The 27,663-nt window shown below is 37.2% G+C and overlaps 1 protein-coding gene across 6 annotated transcripts in view; it reads right to left on the bottom strand.

The window, feature by feature from the left end:
* GOLGB1 (golgin B1) overlaps positions 1–27,663 on the bottom strand; it is a 93,984-nt gene that overhangs the window by 53,116 nt on the left and 13,205 nt on the right. For 2 of the 6 annotated variants that reach the window (XM_077767588.1, XM_077767585.1), the window contains exons 2-10: positions 24,689–24,783; positions 23,729–23,881; positions 17,486–17,638; positions 14,810–14,938; positions 12,363–12,479; positions 9,771–9,893; positions 8,539–8,652; positions 5,037–5,439; positions 2,907–2,998 (exon numbers count right to left, since the gene is read on the bottom strand). In XM_077767588.1, coding sequence (XP_077623714.1) covers positions 2,907–2,998; positions 5,037–5,439; positions 8,539–8,652; positions 9,771–9,893; positions 12,363–12,479; positions 14,810–14,938; positions 17,486–17,638; positions 23,729–23,881; positions 24,689–24,781 — 1,377 coding nt within the window. In that variant the 5' untranslated portion in view covers positions 24,782–24,783. The remainder of the gene's footprint in view (positions 1–2,906; positions 2,999–5,036; positions 5,440–8,538; positions 8,653–9,770; positions 9,894–12,362; positions 12,480–14,809; positions 14,939–17,485; positions 17,639–23,728; positions 23,882–24,688; positions 24,784–27,663) is intronic. The other 4 variants (XM_077767586.1, XM_077767587.1, XM_077767589.1 and 1 more) reach the window with 4 other exon arrangements.

Here is a 27,663-nt window from a genome sequence, read left to right on the forward strand (position 1 = left end):
ACTTCCAACAATAGCCGAAACATAGAAATAACCTAAGTGTCCATCAAATGAATGGATCAAGAAGATGTGGTATATTTATACAATGGAATACTACATGTCAATGAGAAAGAATGAAATCTGGCCATGTGTAGCAACATGGATGGACCTTGAGGGTGTTATGCTGAGCGAAATAAGTCAGGCAGAGAAGGACAAATATCANTGAGAACAAAATGAGGGCTGATGGGGGTGGGGGAGAGGGGAAGGGGGGTGATGGGCATGGAGGAGGGCACTTGTTGGGATGAGCACTGGGTGTTATATGGAAACCAACTTGACAATAAACTAATCAATCAATCAATCAATCAATGTAAAAAATTAGAAAGGAAGGAAGGAAGAAAAGAAAGAAAGAAAGAAAGAAAGAAAGAAAGAAAAGATACTTCATCAAAAGAAGACATATAAAATACCCAAGAAAGAAAGAAAGAAAGAAAGAAAGAAAGAAAGAAAGAAAGAAAGAAAGAAAGAAAGAAAGGAAGAAAGAAAGAAAGAAAGAAAGAAAGAAAGGAAGAAAGAAAGAAAGAAAGAAAGAAAGAAAGAAAGAAAGAAAGAAAGAAAGAAAGAAAGAAAGAAAAGATACTTCATCAAAAGAAGACATATAAAATACCCAGGAGGGGCACCTGGGTGGCTCAGTGGGTTAAGCAGCTGGCTTCGGTTCAGGTCATGATCTCACAGGTTCATGAGTTTGAGCCCTGTGGCATGCTCTGTGCGGACAGCCGAGCCTGGAGCCTGCTTCAGATTCTGTCTCCCTTTCCCTCTGCTCCTCCCTTGCTTGCCTCTGTGTTCTGCCCCTCAAAAATAAATAAAGCAAAAAAAAAAAAAAAAAAGGGGGGGGCCCAGGAATCTCAAGAAAAAATGTTCAAAATCATTTTTCATCAAGGTAATGCAAATTAAAACCATGAGATACAACCATGCACCCATTAAAATGGCTAACATTTTTTTTAATTGACAATATCAAATCTTGGAGAAGATGTGGAACAACTAGAACTCTCATGTATTTTAGGTGGAAACGTAAAATAATACAATCACTTTGGGAAATGATCGAGCAGTTTCGTATAAAGATAAAACATACTCTATGGCCCAGCAATTCCTCAACTAGTATTTTCTGAAGATAAATGAAAACATATGACCTCACAAATACCTGTACAAGAATGTTTATAGCAGCTTAATTCATAATGGCTAAAGCCCACGAAATCATCAACAGGAAATTATAGCACAGTCATACAAAAGGAAAATGCAGAATATTCACAAAATTAAGTACTTCTCAGTAATATAAAAAATATAGTATGACATATGCAGCAATATGGATGAATCTCAAAACATGCTGAGTGTAAGAAACTTTACACAAAAAAGCACATTTACATGATGCTGTAAAATGGAAAAATTAATCTGTCATGAAAAAATTGAACACTGGTCATTTCTAGAAGGTTAGGATGTGATTGGCTGCAAAAAGGTATGAGGATACTTCATATGGAGAGAGTGATATATCTTGATAGGGATTTGGGTAACAGTAGTGGTATGCATTTGCCAAAACCCAATAAATGGTACAGTTAATATTTATACACTTCATGTTTTATAAATCTTACTTCAAAAGAAAAAAACCTATAAATAAATATTAAAATATAGTCAAAATGATATGCATGCTGAAATATTTAGAGAAAAATGCACTGGTGTCTACAGCTTGCTGTGAAATACATAAAAAATTAAGATGAAATGGTAGATGGATAAATGGATAGATGTTTGATAAAGCAAATAGAGTAAGAAGGTTTTGTTTTGTTTTGTTTGTTTTTTAGTAAAATGCTGATAGAACCTAGATAGTGGGTATATAGGTATTCACTATCATATTTAAAAAATTTTTTTAAATTACTGAAAAATGTTTTTAAACATTAGAGGAAACAGTTGTGATTTTGAGAATAGAAGAGATTGGAAAGCTAGATGCTAGAAACCAGAAAGCAAAAATTTTTATCAGTGTACAGTACTGCCCAGGGACCATGGAACTCTGCTATTCAGTATGTCTGTCAGTTTGGAAGGGTATAATCTTACAATGGAGATAAGTAAATCCAGTTATCCCAGCTTGACATTAGTCAATTAAGAGCATCAAACTAACTCTCCTTGTTCTGATAATCATGCTCCATAACAGCCTTCTGATGATTACAATCTAGCTTCTCACAGAGACTTTTCTAGAAGGAAAAGAGAATATATGGGCCAATCAACAGCTAACTGGCAAACTTTCTACTGTTACTTAATGGGAGCATTATGATTTCTATAGTAGACTTATACGTCTGGTTAGATGAAATTGTGTACATTAAAGCTGATCAAATCTCAGTCTTCCAAAAACAAAACTGACTTCTCAGCTGAGAAAGGGATTAGAAAATAAAAAATAAGGATTTATTTCCAATTCAGAATTCTAAGACCTTAGAATCAGAAAGGCTCCTGAGATCATGGTACTTATTATCTATTATTTCCTCATTAATTACTGTTGAGACACTAAATTAATGGCTTTCATGATTCCTTTCAAATGGAACTGCCTCCAAAAAAAGCATCTTATCAGGGCACCTGGGTGGCTCAGTTGGTTAAGCATACAACTCTTGGTTTCGGCTCAGGTCAGGATCTTACAATTTGAGTTCAAGCCCCACATAGGGCCCTATATGACAGTGTGTAGCCTGTTTGGGATTCTCCCTCTCTCTTTGCCCCTCTGCTGCTCACAATCTCTCTTTCTCTCTCAAAATAAATAAATAAATTTTTTTAAGAAGCATTTTATCAGGCAGAAAAGACAGAAAGTTTATGCTACTTTCTGGAATAAATTTTCATTAGAGCACCCAAGTATAGACAGACCAAAGCCAGATGATATTCTTAAGAAGTACACATTTAGTTACCTGTGTATCCTCGGTATAAATATCTGGGAGAGAAGTCTGAGATGCTGTTTCATGTTTTTGCAAGGTTGGTCTGCTTAGAAATTGGACTTGATCTAAGGAAAAGAAAGTAAGGAAATACAAATGATCTCTGCTGCAAGTATGAAACTTGGTAAGCTGTTATCTTCTAGAGATACACCACATGCTGCTTACTCTAGTTAGATTATCTTAATTAAAATTATATTGTCAATGACAACATGCTTTTAACTGTTTACATGCTCTGAAGGACCAAAAGGCATCTCAGTAAACCACTTCCTCAAAAGGTAAAATAAAATAGGCTCAGAATTTTTTACAAAGTCATTTTTCCTTTCCCCCTTGAAAATGCCTTTAGTATTTTTAAATTTTATTTTCTCCACTCTTCACTGAATCATTATGAGTCCCATCAAGATAATATAGCATGACTCTACACATAAACACAGCCCAGGTAAGAGGACAGTTGGTCATATAACACACTGTTCCCATGTAATGCCTCTCAAGGCTTTCTGGTTAATGTTCAGTTCCTTAATACAGATCTTCAGCTTAAGTTTTTCTAAAATCTTTCCTTTAAATGTATGCCAATCTCTTAGAATTAAATTAAATTAGATACATGTATTATTTCAATAATAAGATATTTTTAAAAAATAAGTTTCCATTAGACCTTCTTAAAGGATAAAAATTTTCCTTAAAAATAACTTTTCACCTATAAGAAAAGCATTCAGATCCATTGTAGAAGGATGACTCCACACAATTCAGTCTCCCTACCTATGCACCTAGAGCTAGCCTGAATTTCCCCAAAATTAATTCAAATCCGACTCATTTATTGGCTAAAATCAACAACACAAAACAATAGATGTCAATGAGGATGTAGAGAAACGGGAACCCTCTTACACACTGGTGGGAATGCAAACTGGTTCAGCCACTCTGGAAAATAGTATGGAGGTTCCTCAAAGAGTTAAAATAGAACTACCTTATGATCCAGCAGCTGCACTAGTAGGTATTTACCCAAAGGATACAAAAATCATATTCCAAGGGATACATGCACTGCAGTGTTTATAGTAGCATTATCAACAGCCAAAACTATGAAAAGAGCCCAAATGTCCATCAACTGATGAATGAAGAATGATGAATGAATGACGAAGATATGGTATACAAACACACACACACACACACACACACACACACACACACCCCGAAATATTATTCAACCATCAAAAAGAATGAAATCTTGCCATTTGCAACAATGTGGATGGAACTAGAGTGTATTACACTAAGCAAAATAAGCCAATCCAGAGAAAGACAAAATACCATATGATTTCACTCATGTGGAATTTAAGAAACAAAACAGATTAACACATAGGAGGTGGAGGGAGGAAAACAAGAGAGGGAAACAAACTAAAAGACACTCTGGAGGGAAGTGGATGGGGATGGGCTAGATGGGTGAAGGGTATAAGGAGGGCACTTGTTATGTTGTACACTGGGTGTTGTATGTAAGTGACGAATCACTGAATTCTACTCCTGAAACCAATATTGCACTGTATGTTAACTAAAACTTAAAGAAAAATTTGAAGAAATCCTACTCATTTCGATTACTGAAACTTTCAGATCAGTCATGTTTCACATAGCATTCTTTTTAATATATGACACATCACTATCAACAGTTTTTATTTCTATAATGATAATTATAATATTAAGCCAGATTACAACTTCAGCCAGAGATAGCAGAAAGACAAAGAGTTCAGAAGTGCCTGGGTGGCTCAGTCAGTTAAGCGTCCGACTTCAGCTCAGGTCATGATCTCACGGTTTGTGGGTTCGAGCCCCCCATCGGGCTCTGTGCTGACAGCTAACTCAGAGCCTGGAACCTGTTTCGGATTCTGTGTCTCCCTCTCTGACCCTCTCCTGCTCATGCTGTATCTTTCTCTCTCTCAGAAATTTAAAAAAAAAAAAAAATTAAAAAAATAAAGAAATGACAAAGAGTTCAGAAGAGATGTCTTTCACAATTCTTTTAATGATTCAATTCGTTTGAGCAAATGCTGTCGTTAACAGATCCCCGAAATTCTGAAGTAGGTGCCACTCAGATGCTAAACAAGTAGACTTGAAAAGCAACCAAATACTGACCTTCCAGTTGTTGAATAGCCTGGGCTGAATGAACTGCCTGTTCACTCTTATCTTGGAGAAGCTTTGAATTTTCTTCCTTTAAAGCATTACAGGCAGAATATAGTTCTTGCTCAGTCTTCTGAAGACTTAAAATGTGAGAGATCTTCTCTTCCATTTCTGCTTCGTGCTTCTTTTCCAAAGCACTGTACCGGGACTGTAGTTCAGCCTGGGCTTGACCCGCTTGCTCAAGCTGTTCCAGAAGATGACGCATTTCTTCCTGAAGATTATGGAAAGATAACTTTCTCTCTGCCACCTCAAGTTTCATCTTTTCCATCAGAATCCTGGACTCCTGTCTTTCTGTTTCCACAGTGTTCCTTAAAGTATTATGCTCAGCTTCCATCTGCTGTAACTGCTGAGAGAGAATCTAAGAAAAAAAGACAAAGCCTCATGAGCTATAAATTCATTCTTTCACTTCAGTATGCATTGTGAAGTACCTCTTCTTAGGTGAGGGATGGGGCTAGATACTCAGGACCAAACCTAAAATTGCATAAGACCCTATATTTGCTCCTTGATACTTTTAACAGTTTCTATTCATACATACTTATTTGTGCCATTATTTTTTATTTTCTGTCTCTCCCATTACAAAATAACTTCAATAAGTGAAGGGAATTTGTCTATTTTATCATCATTGTTCTCTAGCACCAGGTATAGTACATGTCATAAGTACCTGGTACTCAATAAATAATGAACGAATGAATGAATGAGTGAGTGAATCAATGTAGGACCTGCCCTCATGGAACTCAGAGTTCAGTGAGACAGTCACATTTAACTGGATAATTATAATTAAAAACTGATAAAGGCCATGAGAGAGATACTTAGGTATTAACAGGAGCAGAGAAGCAGGGAAATTTGCCAAAAGTCACATAGCTGTAATTATGTATATAGTAACTATCTAGTACGCGCAACTGAGATTTGAACGCAACTGTCTGATGACAGTGAGAGGAGCCTCGGGATCAGGATATAAATTTTATTAGGATGGGAGATATGGGAACATGTTTCTATGCAAGAAAGTCCTTCTCAAGGAGAGTTCAAAATTAAGAAAGGAGATGACTGACTTTCTCCAGCAGCACACAGTACCCAGATGAACAATCAGAGAATGTGGACTGTAGCACCCATTCCACATTAGGATTTGGCTACTTGAATGTGAGAAGACAAGGACATGGGGAATCCAAGGTCTGATAAAAAAAAAAGTAGTCCACATGGTCAAAAATGGGTCAATAGCAAATAAGCAAAGGAGAGAGGCCAAGACAGAACTAACAATACCAGAGGAACTAAGTGAAAGGATCAAGGGATCTCAGTGAGAATAAAGGTCAAGGCAGCCTAAGAAAGGGAATGACAGGATGGGTTACAGTCTGGGATGGGAACCTGAACTTAAAATTTTAAAACATCAGTGTCTGATCACTTTAGATTCAGGGAATACTGCATGGCAGGGTTATTTCAAGCTAACAGAAAACCAACAAAAACAAAACAAACAAGGAATAGTAAATAAGGCACAAGAACCATTCAAGATAGCAAAGGAGCCTTCTTTAATTTCTTTCATAAGTTTTCTATAGTTTTCATCATACAGATCTCTTATACCTTTGGTTAGGTTTATTCCTAGGTATTTTATGGGTTTTTTTTGTGCAGTTGTGAATGGGATCAGTTTCTTGATTTCTCTTTTTGTTGCTTCATTATTGGTGTATAAAAATGCAACTGATTTGTGTACATTGATTTTGTACCCTGAAACTTTGCTGAATTCATGGATCAGTTCTAACAGGCTTCTGATGGAGTCTGTCGGGTTTTCTATGTAGAGTATCATGTCGTCTGCAAAAAGTGAAAGTTTGACTTCTTCTTTGCCAATTCTGATGCCTTTTATTTCCTTTTGTTGTCTGACTGCTGATACTAGGACTTCCAGCACTATGTTAAACAACAGTGGTGAGAGTGGGCATCCCTGTCGTGTTCCTGATCTCAGCGGGAAACCTCTCAGCTTTTCCCCACTGAGGATGATATTAGCTGTGGGCTTTTCATAAATAGCTTTTATGATGTTTAAGTAAGTTCCTCCTAGCCTGACTTTCTCAAGGGTCTTTATTAAGAAGGGATGCTGTATTTTGTCAAATGCTTTCTCTGCATCTATTGACAGGATCTTATGGTTTTTATCTTTTGTTTTGTTAATGTGGTGTATCACATTGATTGATTTGCAAATATTGAACCAGCCCTGTAACCCAGGAATGAATCCCACTTGATCTTGGTGGACAATTCTTTTTATGTGCTGTTGAATTTGATTTGCAATTATTTTGTTGAGGATTTTTGCATCCATATTCATCAAGGATATTGGCCTGTAGATCTCTTTTTTTGCTGGGTCTCTGTCTGGCTTGGGAATCAAAGTGATGTACAGCAGTCAGAATGGCTAAAATGAACAAATCAGGAGACTACAGATGCTGGCGAGGATGTGGGGAATTGGGCACCCTCCTACANAGAAACTAACTTGACAATAATCTAAGAAAAAAAAAGATAGTGAAGGAGCAAAATGACAGAAAGTAAACTCACTAAAGGACATTATGGCATTCTAAATTTTTTTTATGTTTTATTTATTTCTGAGAGAGAGAGAGCATGAACAGGGAGGGTCAGAGAGAGAGGGAGACACAGAATCGGAAGCAGTCTCCAGGCTCTGAGCTAGCCGTCAACACAGAGCCCGACACAGAGCTCAAACCCACGAACCGTGAGCTCATGACCTGAGCCGAAGTCGGACACTTAACCGACTGAGCCACCCAGGAGCCCCAAGGACACTATGGCATTCTATAGAAATGAGGCCCCTCGACCTAAAAGCACAAAGGAAAACAGCAACAATAAAAGATATGAAAGGTAAACTCATCATTATATCACCACCACATAAGCACAAGGTATTTGTTAAAAGAATGAATAAATGGCACCAATTCTCAGAAGGCTTATGATGTTATGGAGTGCCTGGGTGACTCAGTCAATCAAGCATCTGACTCTTGATTCTGGCTCAGGTCATGATGTCACAGTTCGTGAGATCAAGCCCCAAGCGGGGCTCCCCGATGATAGCACAAAGCCTGCTTGGGACTCTTTCCCTTTCTCTCTTCCCTTCCTCCAATCCTCACATGTGTGTTCTCTCTCTCTATTTCTCTCTCTTAAAAATAAACAAGGGGTGCCCAGGTGGTGGCTCAGCTGGTTGAGCATCTCACTTTGGCTCAGGTCATGATCTCATGGTCCATAAGTTCGAGCCCTGAGTTGGGCTCTGTGCTGATAGCTCCAAGCCTGCAGCCTGCTTCAGATTCTGTGTGTGTGTCTCTCTCTGCCCTCCCCCTTTTCCCTCTCTCTCTTTAAAATAAACATTTAAAAAATTATAAATAAATAAACATTTAAAAAGAAGGCTTATGATGTTATACATGCTTCCCGGGAAACTAAAGTAGAAATGCCCACTCCACTCCTAAAGCAAGCAGTAAATACCATGAGGCAGTACCTGGTTTTTCTGTTCAGCAGTAGTCAGCTCCTGTTGTAGCAAGTCCACAACCTGAGCACGGCCCAGTAAGGCTTCCTCATGCTCTTCAAGCTTTCTCTGCAGCACCCTTAATTTCTGAGAAGGAAATGTTTTAGATACAATCTGCTAAACCAATGAGCACCATTACCTGCTTACCTTTCAAAATATTATGTAGATTTGTGTACTTCAGTTTGTTGGATGTTGTGGATGACAGATTAAAGAGTGGGACACCAGCATGCCATGCTCCCCAACCAGCACAAAACAGAATCTCCAAAATTGCCTTCTCGAGTATACTGACAATAACCAAACTGAGACACAAGCAAGCCCCTGAATTAGGGAGACTTTTTAATAATTAGAGAAAATGAAACACCCACTTTTAAAATTACATAGTCAATGTCCTACCCCTAAGTAACATAAGTACATGTATATCTCACTCACCAAAGAGAACATTCTCTGCAGGCAAGGATCACTTCTCTGCTAGCTTCATGCATAGGACATGCACTTGATAAACATTTGTTGGATAATTAAATCAATGACAGATGTATATATTAATATCCTACTTCAAAGAGTCCTGTATTCTGAAACTTTATTTAGTGATGTATTCTGAAGGATTACTTAGAATGTGGAAGAAGTTTTCACTCAAAAACAATTAAATAGATCAACCATGATATACCACTGGAGCACTTATGGTTACCAAACTGCACTACACACTAAATAAAAACAAATACCTTTGTGTTAGTAGATGATAAACTTAAAAACAATGAAGCCAATTTCCAAAATATACTTAATGAATTTTTTTCAAATAATTGATTTAATAAAAGACTGTATGGTATCAAAATCACTCCTTTAGATCTTTAACTTTTTCAAAGTTTTAAACTGGCTTCATTGATTTGAAGCTTTGGATCGGGACTTTAAAGCAGCTACAATTGGCAAACTGAACAGAAACCAATTTCTGACCACCACATACGTTTGCCAATTAAATTTAGCTTTTGAGTACCAACAACCTGGTTAGATGCATAAAAGGGAAAGGGAGGACAAGAAAAAATAAATAATTAATATGCAACAGAAGACAAGATCACCAAAAAGAAGCCAATTAAGGAGCACACTAAGACCAAGTGGAAAGCAGTATGTAAGGGTAGAAAAATAGCTGTGATCATTTAATTAAATAAAAGTTAACCAAATGACAGTCATTCTACTAAGTTTTAGCAACACACCTGTTGCATCTCTGTTTCCACATCTGCCTGGGTTACTAACTGAAGAAGCTCATCTTCATGAAGACGAACTTGTGTTTCAAAGCGGGCATCTTTCTCTCGGACCACCTGTTGCATGGAACTCAACTAAAGACACACACCAGAGAAACTAAACACGTTACACTCCTCGAATATCGCACAAACAAAACTCACACGCTATTCTCCAAAGATAGACACTGAGAAATGATAGACAATAGAGTTTTTAAATTAAATTTTTAAAATCAAGGATGAGAATGCTGGAAGAGAGACAGGCCTGACAGTAACTTCCAATGTAAGAGAAATCCTTTTCTCAAATTCAGAAATCAGCCTAAATATAAACTGTGATCAAAAATTATATTTGCATGGTTATGAAAATGTTTAAATATACAAGAGGTATATTTTTTAAAAGTTCTGCAGAGATTAGAATATTAAACCTACAAAGCGAAATTAGATTTCTGTTAAGTCCCAGGCACATCAATATCACACTCATGCTCAAAAACTTTCAGTGAAAATCTCATGCCCTATAAGTCAAACTTCAAACCAATAGATCTCTTATTCAAAATTCTCTACAACTGGAATAAATCCCACTTGATCATGGTGAATGGTCTTTTAAATGTATTGTGGGATTCAGTCTGCCAGTATTTTATTGAGAATGTTTGTATCCATGTTCTTCAGGAATACTGACTAGTCTTATCTTCAAAGAACTGCTTTTATCAAAGACCTTAGTATATTTCCAAACCCTTACCACCTCTTCAGACAGCTATTTTCAGATGTCATTACTTGCAGGCTTCAAGATCACCCTCATTTGTAAATGGTTCTTAACAGAATAAAATGGAAATAAATAGACAGTGAGCTGTTTAACATCAGTGTTTTTGTTTTGTTTGTTCTGCAGGGGTGTGTGTGTGTGTGTGTGTGTGTGCACATGCGTGTGCACGCATATGAATGTCCACTTATTTATTTCCTTAAGATCTGTAGTTGAGTATGCTGACCTGGTCTTAGCTTGCCCAGTTTGTATTGGTCCTTCAACTACTGGTAATTTTTCAATTTGTGACATCTTGAATTACCTCATCTCTTTTTCTGGGTAGGAAAAAAAATTTCCTAATTTTTTTGATTATCTGAATTCTGACATTACTATGAATCTGGAATCCTCTGTTGCAAGTGTACAGGCATTGGAGTCCTTCGTTACAAAATGCATCTACATATCCTTTCCTGTAAATGTATTATATTCTTTTTTTCCCTCTGTAACTTTGCTCAGACCATTTCTCACAAATAGAATACTTCCCCCCACCTCATCAAGATTATTATCTATCCATCACAGTTTTGCTTAATTTTTCCATGTACCTTCTTTGGAGTCACCCTCATGGTAACCTCTTTCACCTCTCAAAATGCTTTCCATTTGTGTTGATGCTTGCTATTCATTCTGAATCGCTTGCATTATGATGGATTTGCTAATATATTTATATTCTTGGCCTTCCATGTTTTAAGCCACTCAGTAAAATTCATATTTTGTATTTCTCTACCCTACCTTGTATATAGTGCTTGTGCCTAAAAAGGACACAATAAAAGCTAATAGTTTTGAAAACGTAAGAATTTTTGGATATACAATTTTAACTGTATACTCAGCAGCAGGCCATCCATGGACAGAAAGCACCGTTAATACTATAAGTTATCGAAAATTTAAACACCCAATGGAAAAAATTAACTATTATAGAAAGATACTTGGTGGGGGGAATTCATGAGTTAAAAGCATTCTCAAAGGGAAAATATAGGGTTGGGTGGTCAAACTGGAAATTTAGAAAAACAACCAGAGAGAAAGAGTTGAGGATGCCAGTCCAAACAGTCTGGTGCTGGTAGCAGAAATAAGTATGAAGAATGTCACATACTAGTGCCATTTAACATTGAACCATGTAACCTATACCACTTTCTCATTATATACCAAGTAACCTTCTGATTATGATTTAACTTCCCAGTAAGATTATACCATAGGCAAAGAATGGACCTAATCATTTGTATTTATTTCTGTTTGTTTATCTACCAGTTCCCTCCAAGCAATATGAGCCAATGCATAAGAGACTGAATTTCTGTGTGCTATTAAAACCAAGTGCGGGACTGTAGAATTTAGAAAGAGCCATCAATTAGGCTATGGCAAGTTTATCAAGGTGAATAACACTTCTATTTTCTTCTACTACTATACCCTTTTCATTTCTACTGTAACATTTTAGCTACTATACTTTTATATACTAAGGCTTTAGAAAGTGTTTGAATTGGGGCACCTGGGTGGCTCAGTCAGTTGGGTGTCTGACTTTGGATTTTGGCTCATGTCATGATCTCACGGTTCATGAGTTTGAGTCCCACATTGGCCTCTGCACTGACAGTGTGGAACCTGCTTGAGATTCTCTCTTTCTCCCTCTCTCTTTCTGCACACTCCCCCACTCCCCGCCACCACGTATGCTCTCTTTCTCCCCAAAATAAATAAATAAACTTTTAAAAAAGTGTCTGAATTGGCTTGTCATGTAATAACCCATTAGACTTTCATGATTCTTTATTCTAACAATTATGAGGTATCTTCCCCCCTACCTGAGCAGCTTGCTCTGCCTGCGTCTGACTGAGCTGGGCTTTCAGAGTGCTAATGAGTTCTTCCTTCTCTTGGAGCTGTTGTTTCATCATTAAAAATTCATCCACCTCTGTTGAACGCTTATCAAACAGAAGACATAGAAGGAAAAAAAAGTTATTTAAACAAAACAATTAGCACTCTTCTTTGACCTCCCTGTCTCATTTACCAAAATATCCACCAATATCCTTCCAATTTCCACTTAACACAAAAGGGAACTACAAGTTTTTAAAAAGTAATTATCAGAATTATTTGTCAGAGGAAAACAGCAGCAGTTTTTCAATTCTCTGAATCCTTTCACTGAAACAGACAGCGCAACTAAATAGTAAAACCAAAAACCCATGGACAATTTTCACAATAAAAATAGGAAGGTAGTCCCACAAACTCCAAAATAACAAGCAGGAAGAGCAAACCACCAAAAGGCATAAGACCTACATGGTATTAAGAGGCTACACAAAGAAAGAAGGCAGCAACAGAGCAACATTAATTGCCTTCAGAATAGGAAAATCCTCAAATAGCCAACAAGTTCTTACTGGAAAGCACAGTTGGCCAATCTAAGAACATCAGCTTAAATTGGCAGGGCTTCTCCATTCCCCAATACTGGGCAAATGCAAGGGATCCACAGGAAGAAGGACTAAAAGGCTAGAACAACCTAGCACCTTTGAATTCTCAAAACTGACTCCTCTTCAAGACTCAGGGCGAAGTGCCTTCCAAGACAGACTGGAAATAAGAAGAAACTTCTAGGGGCGAAATAAAAATCATGCAGAATAGGGATAACAGAAACAGAAGAAAAAGATCTATATACATGCTGTATAATTCATTATCAACTAGCCACATGTGGTTACAGAAGGCTTGAAATATGTCTAATGCAAATGAGGAGTTTAATTATTAATATTTAATTTTATTTAATTAAAGTACAAATTGTTTTCCCATTAAATACAATTATATTTCACTTAATTGTATCATGTCATATACTCTTGAATTGCACATGCTGTTCCCAGTATTACAATAAACACATCATCTATCTAATCAGTGTCAGTAGATTCATTCAGTTTGAATGATTTTTTCCTACATACTCATGTAACACTGCAATGTGTTTATCTGAATATTTTATGCAGACAACATGAGTTACAGTTGATACCTATGCAGATCGTAAGAAAAATGATGTTTCAGCCCTCAGTTCAGTTATTGGAAAGCTTGTAAGTGTGTCTGGAACAAGTTATAATGAATCTACTTTCTCAATTAGAAATTTATGAAATCTAAAGAGATGAAGTATTTCCAATGAGAATTTAGTAATCGAAATTGAGATATAATGTAAAAACACACACCAAATTTCATACAGTGCAAAAAAAGTAAAATAACACAAAAATAATTATATTAATTTCAAAAGTATATTTTGAATATATTGGACTAAATGAAATATATTTTTGAAATTAATTTTACATTCCTCTTCTTTATCTTTTGTAATGTAGCCACTACAAAATGTTTTAAATTGTACATGTGGTTTACATTTTATTACTACTGGACACTGTTGGTATAGAACAAAGTGAAGGGCAGGGGAAATAAAGTCAGGAAATTTCAAAAACCCAACTGCCAGATCTTTGGACAATACAAAAGAACAAAACAAAAAAAAAAAAACCCACAACAACAACAAAAGAGAGAAGTCTCTTAAGTAAATAAAGTTCTCCTGAACAAAGCCTCTTTCCAAAAGTTTAGAAAAATTAATTGCACACAAAAATAAGGAACATAAAAGGATCAAAGTTAAATATCATACAAAGTTACTATTAAAAAAAGAAGACTAAGGAGCAGATTAACATACTTAAAGGTGATAATAACAGGCCTGAGGCATGTTAAAAAATAAAAAACAACAACAACCCGCAATCTACTTCAAGAGGTGTTAAAAATTTAATTATATAAAACACTGAAGAACAACATGAATTAGAAATTTCAAAAAAGAAATCTAAACAAGAAGTAACACAAAAGTAAACAAACACAAAACAGAATGCCTTAAGAGAAGAAACAAACAAAAAGGAATTGAGAGTGACAAATACTAAAAATAATCAAAGAAAGACAATACAGATAATAGAAGTTCTTAAGGAAGAAAACATACCAAATACTACAAGCTATATGATTCAAGAAAACTCTTCTGAAATAAAAATATGTGAAACCATATATTAAAAGAGCATAATGGGTATCCACTAATATTAACCACAAATGGCAAACACTGATTACTTGACTTAGACAGTAAGGAAGGGAAGTTGCTGAGGAAAGCAAAGGGAAGAAGAAAGGAAATTGACAGATACATAGATAATCACCTGGTGGACATCAAGAAAAATGTATTTGTGGTATAATAATCCATTGGGGGTTAGTGGTTCATTAACCTAATGATTATGAGGTGACTAAACACCCCTACCTGTGTAGTTTGCTCTGCCTGTGCCTGGGTAAGTTGGGCTTGCAAATGGCTAATTAGTTCTTCCTTTTCCTGGAGTTTATGTTTTATCTTTTCTACTTCCACCTCTTCCTCTGTAGAACTCTTATCATGCTGAAAATGCAGGAGATAAAGTTACTTATTTAAAACAATTACAATCAATACATATTTGATCTTCTGTTCTAACTTGCCCTATATAACCATTTGATTGTAGTTTTATAAATGGGAGCAAGAAATAACACCTGACCTAACAACCAGGAAGGAATTTTAGAGTTTTCCCATTTTATTATGACCAGGTAGCTCCTGCTAGACTCATCCTCCCTCAGGTAACAGCTATCAACTCTGGACAATACAGAAAAACAGCTACTTGAAAATGCTAGAGGGCAACCAAAAGCAGGAAGATCCTGGAAGGGAGTCAATACTTGGAAGAAATGACACCAAGTTTCCCATTTAAAAAAATTTTTTTTTAATTTTTTAAAAATTTTATTTCTGAGAGAGACAGAGACAGTCTGAGAAAGGGAGGGTCAGAGAAAGAGGGGTACACAGAATCCGAAACAGGCTCCAGGCTCTGAGCTAGCTGTCAGCACAGAGCCCGACATGGGGCTCCAACCCATGAACTGTGAGATCATGACCTGAGCCGAGGTTGGCCGCCCAACTGACTGAGCTACCCAGGCGCCCCCAAGTTTCCCATTTTTTGTCTGAGGACAAAACCAGTCAGCACCACACAGGACTAAAACTTAACAGAAAATTCATAGTCTCACTGCCTTGAAAAACCAGAAGACAGAATTTAGGAAAACACAGATGCTGTTAAGTTAGGGGCAAAACATCATACAAGCCCCAGTAAGGGGAAATCCAAATCTTTCAAGTCTATTTTTCCCCCCACATAATTCTTCCTCAGATTGAACCAGACTCTCTCTCCCTACTGAATTCACCCCCCTAAATGAACCAAGTTTGCTTATCAAAACTACACAAGATAATTTTATACTTTCTTCTACATAATATTTCATCAAGCACCTGAAAATTGCTGTCATTTCTTCAACTATACTTTCCAGAGACTGTCTAGTTCTGTAATTGGGTATACAATTATATAAAGCTGCTATGACTAATTGCTGGAACTTAGAAATCATTTGAATTCGACCCTCTTATTGAACAGAAAGACAGAAAGAGAAGAGGAGAGGGGAGGGGAGGGGAGGGGAAGGGAGGGGAGGGGAGGGAAGGGAAGGAAAGGATAAAGAAAAGGAAAGAAAGAAAAAAAGAAAGAGCAGAGTATAAACTGGATAATTTAAAAATCTAACAACATAGTAGAGGGAAAGTTAGAAGAAACAAAGCAACAAGGGGAGACAGGCTGGTACGACAGCTATGAGAAGAAACAATTATCAGAGGAAAAACCAAGAAATAAGAAAGAATCTAGATGAACAAGTTATCTGAGAAGAATGAAAAAGCTCCTAAAATGGGCTTTGAGAAGGTAAATAAAGCTATGGAAAGTAATGTCTTCTAAGCATTAGACCCAGAAAGGAAAGACTAATCAGGGTACTAGGAAGCTAACCAGTGACCCCAAGAGTTGTGCCTAGAGAATCAATTACAACCTCATTTCCCAAGAACTAAAAACATTGAGAATAAGAATACTAGTGAATCAAAGGGTAAAACAAGGTGGAATTAAGAAAACGAAAATATGGGGTGCTTGGGTGGCTCAGTGGGTTGTTTCTGACTTCAGTTCAGGTCATGATCTCATGGTCCATGAGTCTGAGCCCCATGCTGGGCTCCATGCTGACAGCTCAGAGCCTGGAGCCTGCTTAAGGTTCTGTGTCTCCCCCCTTTCTGCCCTTTCACTGTTTGCTCTCTCTCTCTCTCTCTCAAAAATAAACATTAAATTAAAAAATAGAAAATAAAAATAAAAATAAATAGATTTCTTAAGCAGAATTAAGTCTAGGCCCACTGCAGTGGGTGATATACTAGCCTCCATATGTTCTATACAAACTCTTCAAAAAACTGAAGTTTCTTGTTCACTAAATGACTGGCTGAATGTGAATATCTGGGGTTTAACCATATAGGAAAGCAATAATAATGAGTGTTGGTACAATACTCTATTTCTCAAAAGGCATCACTTTTCTTACTCCTCTCTTTAACCCTGATCTTAAATTGTTTTGCTTATGACAGGGAGCAGTCATAAACCTAGAAAGTACCCCTTACTGAGACCCCAAGGCAATCTAGTTGATTCAGTTACAATGCATGAAACATTAATCCACTAATATATGGCCATATGAAGACATAGAATATTCTATGTCAAGTCACTGACCTAAAGAATTCAGAGCTGGCAGAAACCTTACAGACCATGTAGTTTAATCTTCTAACCAAAGATAAAATTCCACCAGAAAGTATATGCCTCTCCTACCTAAATGCCTCATTCCAGTATATTTGTCCTCTTAGCCTTTTTTAATTCTCTGAAAGTCTAGGTAACATTTCATTTCTATATTTTCTGTTGTCCTTTTATTCTCTCTGTGTGTGACCCAGAGCCCAGCTAGACTGCAAGCTCGATAAGAAAGTACAGCATTTAGTGCTGTATTACTTTATTAGCTTCATAAGTTTTTGTGATTAGGGAAGATCTTCTATAATAGGAGGCGTTTCCATTCAGAAAATGTATATTATATCCAGTCACCATACCTTGGACAGTTGCTCCTCTGCCTGAGGTTCTGTAGACAGGACAGTCCCTCCTTGTGCCTTCATTTCTTCTATATGTTTATTCAAAGAAGTTAATTTGGCTTTAGCATGAAGTTTTAGTTTCTTTATTTTATTATCAGCAGCTTTTCTTTCTTCCTGTCAGAGAACAATGATGGTAAATATATAAATGTTTATTCATCACATACCTAGTACCTAACAAAAAGTTATTCTCAGTAGGCATCATCTTACAGTATGAGGGAAATAAGAATCACATTCTCGGGGGGCGCCTGGGTGGCTTAGTCTGTTAAGCGTCCGACTTTTGCTTAGGTCATGATCTCGTGGTTCGTGGGTTCGGGCCCCACGTCGGGCTCTGTGCTGACTGCCAGCTCGGAGCCTGAAGCCTGTTTCAGTCTGTGACTCCCTCTCTCTCTGACCCTCCCCTGCTCACGCTGTCTCTCTCTCTCTCTCTCCTAGAAATAAATAAAACATTAAAAAAAAACAAAAAAAAAGAATCACATTCTCGGATTTCTGAGAAGATAGCAGAGAAATAGGGAGTTGCATACTTCCCACCTGCATCTATCAAAGAAGGGCTGAAGCCAAAAGACGCTGAACCACAAGAGTCTGGGAGGAAAAGAGACAGAGTCCACTAAGAAGACAGTCTCATAGGTACGTAATTGTGAACTGGGGAAGATAAAAAAGGGCTGGGACACAGATACATGGAGGGGAGGGATTCCCCTCTGTGGAGAGACAAAGGGAAAAGAGAGACTAAAACTGCTTGTAAAACTGTCCCTGGAGAAGAGAAAAACCCTGGCCTTGACAGAGAGGGATCCTATCATCTCATCTCTATCCACAGGGCGTTTGGAGAGAGATACTATCTCTAACTGAGGAGGCTTCTTTGAGCTGGGTGCCCCAGTCCAGGAAATTCCCTCCGGTACAGACTATATGCAAGGGACTTAGTCAGCATCAGGAGAAACTGCTCCCCTACTCGACCCCTGGCTAGAAAGAGGCCTGGCATGGGCTTGTGGGATTACATTTTGGGTGGTATCATTACTGCACATGGAGTAAGAGCTGGATGCGAGGCTGGGGGCAAGACAAAGGACATGACCCACTTTGGTTGTGCCTATGGCACAGTGAGATCAGACCAAAAAGAGTGATTTGCAATGCTTGGTTCAGGAAGGGCCTGGGGGGGGGGGTCCGCCATTTTTCTGTCCACAACCACTGAGGCGGGGCCTCAGGGAGTGTCCAGCAGGACCCATAGCGGGACCCACAGCCATCTGCCTTACATAGCTGCTTTGTTACCAGAGCTGGATAGATGCTATGGAAACAGCCCCTCACCCAAGACCAGCATTCATGCATTGCAAGATAAACTCTAGATCAATTCTTGTTATTCAGATATTTCTCCCTTATCTCATTCTTATCTCTCCCCTCCAGCTATACTGGGTATTCTGGTTATAGATTTACTTAAACAGTCTAATCCATTCTCTTGATATATATTCTACAGCTCCATCCTTACCTTCCTTTCTCATTCTCTGAAACAGTCAGACTATATAGTTTCTCAGAGTAACATTATCTTCGGGTTTTTTTTTCCTCTCTTTACCTCCTGACGTATTCTCCTTTTGCTCTATCTGAATTAAGCCTTTTAGTCTATCTGCCTGGTCAAAGTTCAATTTCTCTTTCTTCCCATCCCTGTCATTTCTCTCTTTGTATATGCTCTTCCATTAGCACTGCCTCCACCCTGCTCTTTATTTGTGACTGGGATTTCTGGTATTATGCTTTTAAACTGCCCTTTGTCTTTATTGTTTTGGTTTTTCTCCCTCTTTTGGTTTGCTTGTTTGTTTGATTTGTTTGTAGGTTTGTGTGCTTTTGTTCCCTGTTTGTTTGTCTGTCTGTTTTCGTTTCCAGGGCTACCTCAAGAAATAAGCCAAAGTACACATGGTGGAGAATCCCAAATACCATTACAAGTAGGGAAATAAAATAACCAAAGGCACAACAAGAGAGACTAAGGGACACCACTAAAAGAACACTTCCTGAACAGACAGGCCCTGGACAGGCTACGAGACTCCTTTAATATAGCAATACTCACAAGTGCAGAGCACATAACAAGCTTTTAAAACTTACAAGAGACGGAAAGCTAGCAAAAATGATGAAACGGAATAAATCTCCTCTAAAGAAATTCCAGGAAAAAAAAAAAAAAAAAAAAAAAAAAAAATNTGGAAGACATCAGAGAAGCTATTGCTACAAAGATTATGGACCTTAAAAATTTGAGATGAATTAAAAAATGCTGTAATGAGGTGTATAATAAAATAGAGGTGGCCACTGCAAGAACTGAAGAGGCAGAGAGGAGAATAGGTGAATTAGAAGACACAATTATAGAAAAAGAGGAAGCCAAGAAAAAGAGAGAGAAACTGATCCAGGGACATGAAAGGAGATTTGAGAACTGAGTGATACAATCAAACAACAATATCCATATTATAGGAATTCCTGAAGAAGAAAAAGAAGAAGAAAGAGAGAAAGGGGCTGAAGGGGTACTTGAACAAATTATAGTCAAGAATTTTCCAATCTGGGGTAGGAAACAGACATTGAAATCTAAGAGGCACAAAGAACTCCCCTCAGACGTAACTTGAATTGATCTTCTGCACGACATATCATAGTGAAACTGGCAAAATATAAGGACACAGAGAGAATTCTGAAAAAAGCTAGGGATAAAAGGGCCCTAACATACAAAGGGAGACCTATCAGAGTAGTTGCAGACCTATCTACTGAAACTTCGCAGACCAGAAAGGAATGGCAGAAAATTTTCAATGTGATGACCAGAAAAAATAGGCAGCCAAGAATCCTCTATCCAGCAAGGCTGTCATTCAGAATAGAGGAAGAGATAAAGGTTTTCCCAAACAAAAATTGAAGGAATTCATCACCACTAAACCAGCTCTACAAGAGATTCTGAGGGGGACTCTCTGAGGGAAATGCTGCAAGGACGCAAGATGCTAGAGACACACCACAGGCATAAATCCCACAGAGAACACAGTGACTCTAAACCCATATTTTTCAATAATAACACTGAATGTAAATGGACTAAATGCTCTAATCAAAAGACATAGGGCATCAGAATGGATAAAAAAACAAAATCTATCTATTTGCTTTCTACAAGAGACTCATTTAAGACCTGAGGACACCTTCAGATTGAAAGTGAGGGGATGGAGAATTATCTATCATGCTACTGGAAGTCAGAAGAAAGCTGGAGTAGCCATACTTACATCACACAAACTGGACTTTAAATAAAGACAATAACAAGAGATGAAGAGGGCATTGTATATAATACAGTGTCTCTCCGTCAAGAAGAGCTAACAATTATAAACATCTATCCACTGTTTTTGAGAGCACCCGAATACATAAAACAATTAATCACAAACAAAAAAACAATATTAGTGATAAGAATGTGCTAATACCAGGCGACTTTAATAGTCTACTTCCAGCAATAGATAGATCAACTAGACAGAAAATCACTAAAGAAACAAAGGACCTAAACAACACACTGAAACAGATGGATATGACATATATATTTAGAACTCTACATCCTGAGGCTATGGTATTCACTTTCTTCTCGAGTGCACACGGCACATTCTCCAAGACAGACCACACTGGGTCATAAAGCAGCCCTCAATAAATATAAAAGAACTGAGATCATACCATGCACGCTTTCAGATCACAATGCTATGAAACTTGAAATCAATCACAGGAAAATGCCTGCCTGGAAAACCTCCAAAAACATGGAGGTTAAAGAATACCCTACTTAAGAATGAATGGGCCAATCAGGCAATTAGAAAAGAAATTTAAAAATTTATGGAAACAAATGAAAATACAACAACCTAAACTCTTTGGGATGCAGCAAAGGCAGTCCTATGAGGAAAATACATTGCAGTCTAGGCCTGTAACAAGAAACTAGAAAGAATGCAAATACAAAATTTAACAGCACACCTAGGGAGCTAGAAGCAGAATAGCAAGAGCACCCCAAACCGAGCAGAAGAGAAATAATAAAGATCAGGGCAGAAATAATCAATATAGAATCCAAAGAAACAGTTGAACAGATCAATGAAACCAAGAGTTGGTTTTTTTGTAAAAATAAACAAAATTGATAAACCTCTAGCCAGGCTTCTCAAAAAGAAATGAGAGCACCCAAATCGACAAAATCATGAAGAAAATGGATCTATTACAACCAATCCCTCAGAAATACAAGCAATTATCAGGGAATACTATGAAAAATTTTATGCCAACAAATTGGACAACCTAGAAGAAATGGACAAATTCCTAAATACACACGCACTACCAAATTCAAACAGGAAGAGATAGAAAACCTGAACACACCAAAAACCAGTGAAAAAACTGAATCAGTTATCAAAAATCTCCCAACAAATAAGAGCCCTGGGCAAGATGGCTTCCCTGGGAAATTCGACCAGACATTTAAATCAGAGTGAATACCCATTCTTCTCAAGCTATTCCAAAAAACAGAAATCGAAGGAAAACTTCCAGACTAATTCTACAAAGCCAGCCTCAATTTGATTCCCAAACCGGACAGAGACCCATAAAAAAAGAGACCTACAGGCCAATATCCTTGATGAATACAGATACAAAATCCTCAACAAGATACTAGCAAACCGAATTCAACAGAATATAAAAAGAATTATACACCATGAACAAATGGGACTCATTCCTGGGTTACAGGGCTTGTCAATATTTGCAAATCAATCAATGTGATATACCACATTAACAAAACAAAAGATAAAAAGCATAGGATCCTATCAATAGATGCAGAAAAAGCATTTGACAAAATATAACATTCCTTCTTAATAAAGACCCTCGAGAAAGTCGGGATAGAAGGGACTTACTTAAATATCATAAAAGCCATCTATGAGAAGCCCTCAGCTAACATCATCCTCAGTGGGGGAAAAATGAGAGCTTTACCCTGAGATCAGGAACACAACAGGGATGTCTACTCTCACCACTGCTGTTTAACATAGTGCTGGAAGTCCTAGCATCAGCAGTCAGACAACAAAAGGAAATCAAAGGCATCAGAATTGGCAAAGATGAAGTCAAACTTTCACTTTTCGCAGATGACATGATACTCTACATGGAAGACCCCACAGACCCCACCATAAGCCTACTAGAACTGATCCATGAATTCAGTAAACTTGCAGGATACAAAGTCAACGTACAGAAATTGGTTGCATTTTTATACACCAATAATGAAGCAACAGAAAGAAAAATCAAGAAACTGATCCCATTCACAATTGCACAAAAAAACATAAAATACCTAGGAATAAACTTAACCAAAAATGTAAAAGATCTGTATGCTGAAAACTATAAAAAACTTATAAAGGAAATTGAAGAAGACACAAAGAAATGGAAAAACATTCCACGCTCATGGGTCGAAAGAATAAATATTGTTAAAATGTCAATACTACCCAAAGCAATCTACACATTCAATGCAATCCCAATCAAAATGGCACCAGCATACTTCTCAAAACTAGAACAAACTATCCTAAAATTTGTATGGAACCACAAAAGACTCCGAATAGCCAAAGTAATACNGGGATATAGGAGTGTTGATGCATAGGGGCACATGTACCCCAATGTTCATAGCAGCACTTTCAACAATAGCCAAATCATGGAAACAACCTAAATGTCCATCAACTGACGAATGGATCAAGATGATGTGGTTTATATATACAATGGATTACTACATGGCAATGAGAAAGAATAATATCTGGCCATTCATAGGAACATGGATGGAACTTGAGGGTCTTATGCTGAGTGAAATAAGTCAGGCAGAGAAGGACAGATACCTATGTTTTCACTCATAAGTGGAACAGGAGAAACTTAATGGAGGACCATGGGGGAGGGGAAAGGGGAAAAAATAGTTGGGGAGAAGGAGGGAGGCAAACCATGAGAGACTCTTGAATGCTGAGAACAAACTGAGGGCTGATGGGAGAGGGGGAGAAGGGAAGGGGGGTGATGGGCATAGAGGAGAGCACTTGCTGGGAATGACCATTGGGTGTTATATGGAAACCAACTTGAAAATAAACTATAAAAGGAAAAAATTAAATATAAAAATTAATTAATTAATTTTAAAAAAACATTTAAAGAAAGAATCACATTCTCTGATCACCTAAGTGAAGAGAAAAATCTAAGTGAATGCTGTTGTCTGTCTTTTATCAAATGCTTGGCAGGAAAAGAGAAAAACCATGGTACCTGTAGGACTTCATCCTTTTGTTGTAGCTGAAGGTCCTTCTGTCTAATGACTTCTTTTAGCTCCACCACCAACTGCTCAGCATGAGCTAGGCGCTCCAAAACATCCTCTTGTGTACTACTGTTACATTCCATTTCAGATTCCTGGGGTAATGCCTAGTATTTAGATAAAAAGTTGCCAATGCACCAGGGACAAGCTATTAGCATCCAGAGAAAAGAGTTCCTTCACTGCAATATCATTTTATCTTTTCCCCAACTCACATCCATATATATGAAGTCTTTCCAACTCTGAGTCAGTAATAATTATCATCATAGGCATTAAAATATACTGAAATTATTTGAAAATGTGAAGCATTTCACAAACATTACCTCATTTATGGTATTATCCTATTTTTACCAAAGAGAAAGAAAAAGGAAGCAAAGGTAACAAATAGATAACAACTATTGAGTGGAAGAGCCCATAATTTAAATTTAAGAGAGCAGCTGAATAAAAATTATCTCAACCACAGGCAATAATGCTAGTCTTTCAGAAAACTAAAGGGTTTCTTTTGATCCCTTATGTGGCCATCAGAAAATACAATACAAACTATAAGAGAAGTGTAGATAAACTTACAATAGCAAATATGTTTTCAAACCTGAAAAGTGCCCCAGTTCTGCCACCTATCATGCAAACCTTTCCTAGGGATCTGAGGAGAAATTAAAACAATCTAACTTGCACTAAACAAGGTTCAGGGGACAAATGAAAAAGATCTTTCCAATCTCATTCAGGTCTTGACTCCCATCACTGTGGCTTATCGGCTACAAACTTATACGAGAAGGATCATTTATACAGTATCAATATTTTTCTTAATCCTCTCTTCCACCTAGCACAATAGAGGCTGCTCAAAATTTTCTATCTTCCTTTTCCTCAGAAGAAAATGGAATATACGTGTCATCAGCTTAATACAGAACAAAGCTACTCACAGGGTCTAGGGAAGCCCTCATGTTCTCATCAGTGTCATCTCCTGATAATTCATGCAAAACAACATTGGCTAATCCTGACAATCGGCTCAGCATTTCTGCAGGAAAAGAAAACATAAGAATCAGTAAAATGGATATAGGCCTCTCTTGTAGTAGTATCTATATCATCTGTAAGTGAAATAAAAAACTGTGCAGGTGATATATTAGACACAGACTATTGCATGATGATATCTTTAAAAAGGCATTTAAGGGGCACCTGGATAAAGCATCCAACTTCAGCTCAGATCATGATCTAGCGGTTTGTGAGTTCAAGCCCCATCTTGGGCTCTGTGCTGATAGCTCAGAGGCTGGAGCCTGCTTCGCATTCTGTGTTCTCCCTCTCTCTCTGCCCTTCCCCCATTCATGCTCTCTCAAAAAATAAACATTAAAAAATGTCTTTTAAAAAGGCATTTGAGTATGTGCAGCATAGTCACAGAGTGTTCTTTTCAGTGGCAACTGCACTGCAGTTCAATAACCACCACTAACATTTTCTGAATAAAATATAGATATGTAATTGTTCTGTGGGAAATAAAACAGCTTATAAGTTATCTTTAATCCATTTTATTTCATCATAATTTCATTTACAAACACGAACTTTAAACATTCCTTCTCCTCTCTGAATGTTATTCTCTCCTACTTTGTCAAATAAATCCTGTGATGCAGCAAAATTTTTCGTTTCATGTGCCCCCAATGAGCCCCATTTTTCATTTTATGTGCCCCCATGAGCCCCCATGAAACCCTCCTGACAAACTACGTGGTTTTGCTAAATCAAGAGTCAGATGCTTAACTGACTGAGCCACCCAGGTGCCCCTGATGTATGGAACTGTTGAATCACTATATTATACACCTGAAATAAATATAACACTATACATTGGCTAACTGAAATTAAACTTAAAACTTAAAAAACAAAAGTTTGTTCTTTGAAAAGATGAATAAAATTGATAGATAATGCTCTAGTCAGGCTGACCAAGAAAAAAAAAGATACAAATTATCAATATCAGTTATGAAAAAGGATACATCAATACATATCTAACATACATTAAAATACTGTAACATAAGAGTACAAATAATTCTATGCCCATAAATTCATCAACATAGAAGAAATGGGATAATTCCTTATAAGATACAAGCTAAAAAAACTTACTAATGAAGAAAAAGACAAATATACATACATACATACACATACATACATACACACACATACACCCACATATCCTTTATTTATTATTTACTTATTTACATTCAGATCAGTGTCAACTGCCAGTTCATAAATTCTTTCAAAGTGAGAACATTAATGCTTTGATAGGAAAAATCAAAATAGAACTGGACTATGCATAGCACTAGTATAAGTAATTACACTATATTTTATGTTTAATGATAAAATGCTATTTGGCCTTCAAAAGCCTCAGCAGGGAGAAATACAAAAACTCTTGTACAAAATAAGCACTTGAACTAAAACCAATTATCCCTAAAATTTTCTTCTACTCACAAAAGTAATAATGTTTAGGGTAACCATAGTCCTTAATTAAGAAAGAAATGGTGAGGTCTCTATTCTATAATAGATTATCTTAAATAACCTAACTAGCATATAACATTCAGAAAAGATATGTATGTGAAACAGGAAAGAAAAAAGAAAACCATTCCTAGAAGGGCAACATAGGACCATATATAACTATATATATAACCACTATAAAGGCAACATAGGGTCACACATAAATATACAGGACCATACATAACCACTCATTCAAGCTGTGAGACCCATAACTACAGTCAGTTTAAAAAAATCAAAACTCACCATTACACAGACTAAACTTTGTTTTCAACTCTCAGGACTGAATTTTCTATAACAATCATTAATGAAGGAACTGAACATCTAAAGCCTTCATTAGGCACACAGATTTGCACTAATCAAAGAAAGCCATAACAGAACCTAATCTGTCAAACAGAATCACTTTATTTTCAGATTTTTCAGACCACATCGCGCGCGCGCACGCGCACACACACACACACAAATCAACCAACTGATGGGACTCTGACAAAATGGGGTTAGCACACAGCACAGACTGTGGATCTTCCTGAATTCCCACATAAAAACTGACAAAGCAACTAGAAAACAAAACCAAAATCCCATATATTGGCTTTACCAAAACAAACAATGTTGCAAAGTTTCCCACAAACTCTAAAATAAACATGGATATAGATAAACCAACAATAGTTACAAGATCTGCATGTCATTGTTGCCCATGTGGGAGGAAAAGGGAATTGAAGAGTGGCAGAATGTTACTCCCCAAAATCTGCCACTTTCGCTTAAAGATTATTTTGAGGTAAAGGTACTTGAAAAACAGCAGGTACAAGAAGGATGCTCCGACCTCCCCTTTTTCTTCCTGAAAGCAAGATACAAAACCTCATATGGAAGATGTCCTCCCTATATTAGGAGGAAAGTAACATTCTTATCTCCAGGGATGGGGAGTTGAAGCCAAGAGGAATTTGTACAAACAAACCTTGTATGTGAATCCTTATCTTCCTACTCACTTCTCCATGATTAACTACTACCTCTTTGCCTTGTAGTGTCATCACAATTTACTGCTCTTTGTCCAACTCAATATATTAATGTTCCATTCTAACTGCTTCTTTTGGTCTTTATTTCCTTATGAGGGCTCCAGTGTCACTTAAAATTTATACTAAATAAATCTGTATGCTTTCCTTGTTAATCTGCCCTATGTAAATTTAATTTTCAGTCCAAAAACCTTAAGGGAAAGAGGTAAAATAATGCTGCCATACAGAAGCTATAAGACTGTGACAGATAAACCAAGAGAACCACAAAAGAGCCAGTGCGTGTTCACTGGAAAATGTGCTGAGCCAATTAAAGAAAAGCAGCTGAAAGAGGGAGGTATATCCTTACTCCAACAGCACATAAGAGCAAGGAGCCTGCAAGATTT

The sequence above is a fragment of the Crocuta crocuta genome, unplaced genomic scaffold, assembly GCF_008692635.1.
Source record: "Crocuta crocuta isolate KB4526 unplaced genomic scaffold, BGI_CrCroc_1.0 scaffold45, whole genome shotgun sequence".
Lineage (NCBI taxonomy): Eukaryota > Metazoa > Chordata > Mammalia > Carnivora > Hyaenidae > Crocuta > Crocuta crocuta.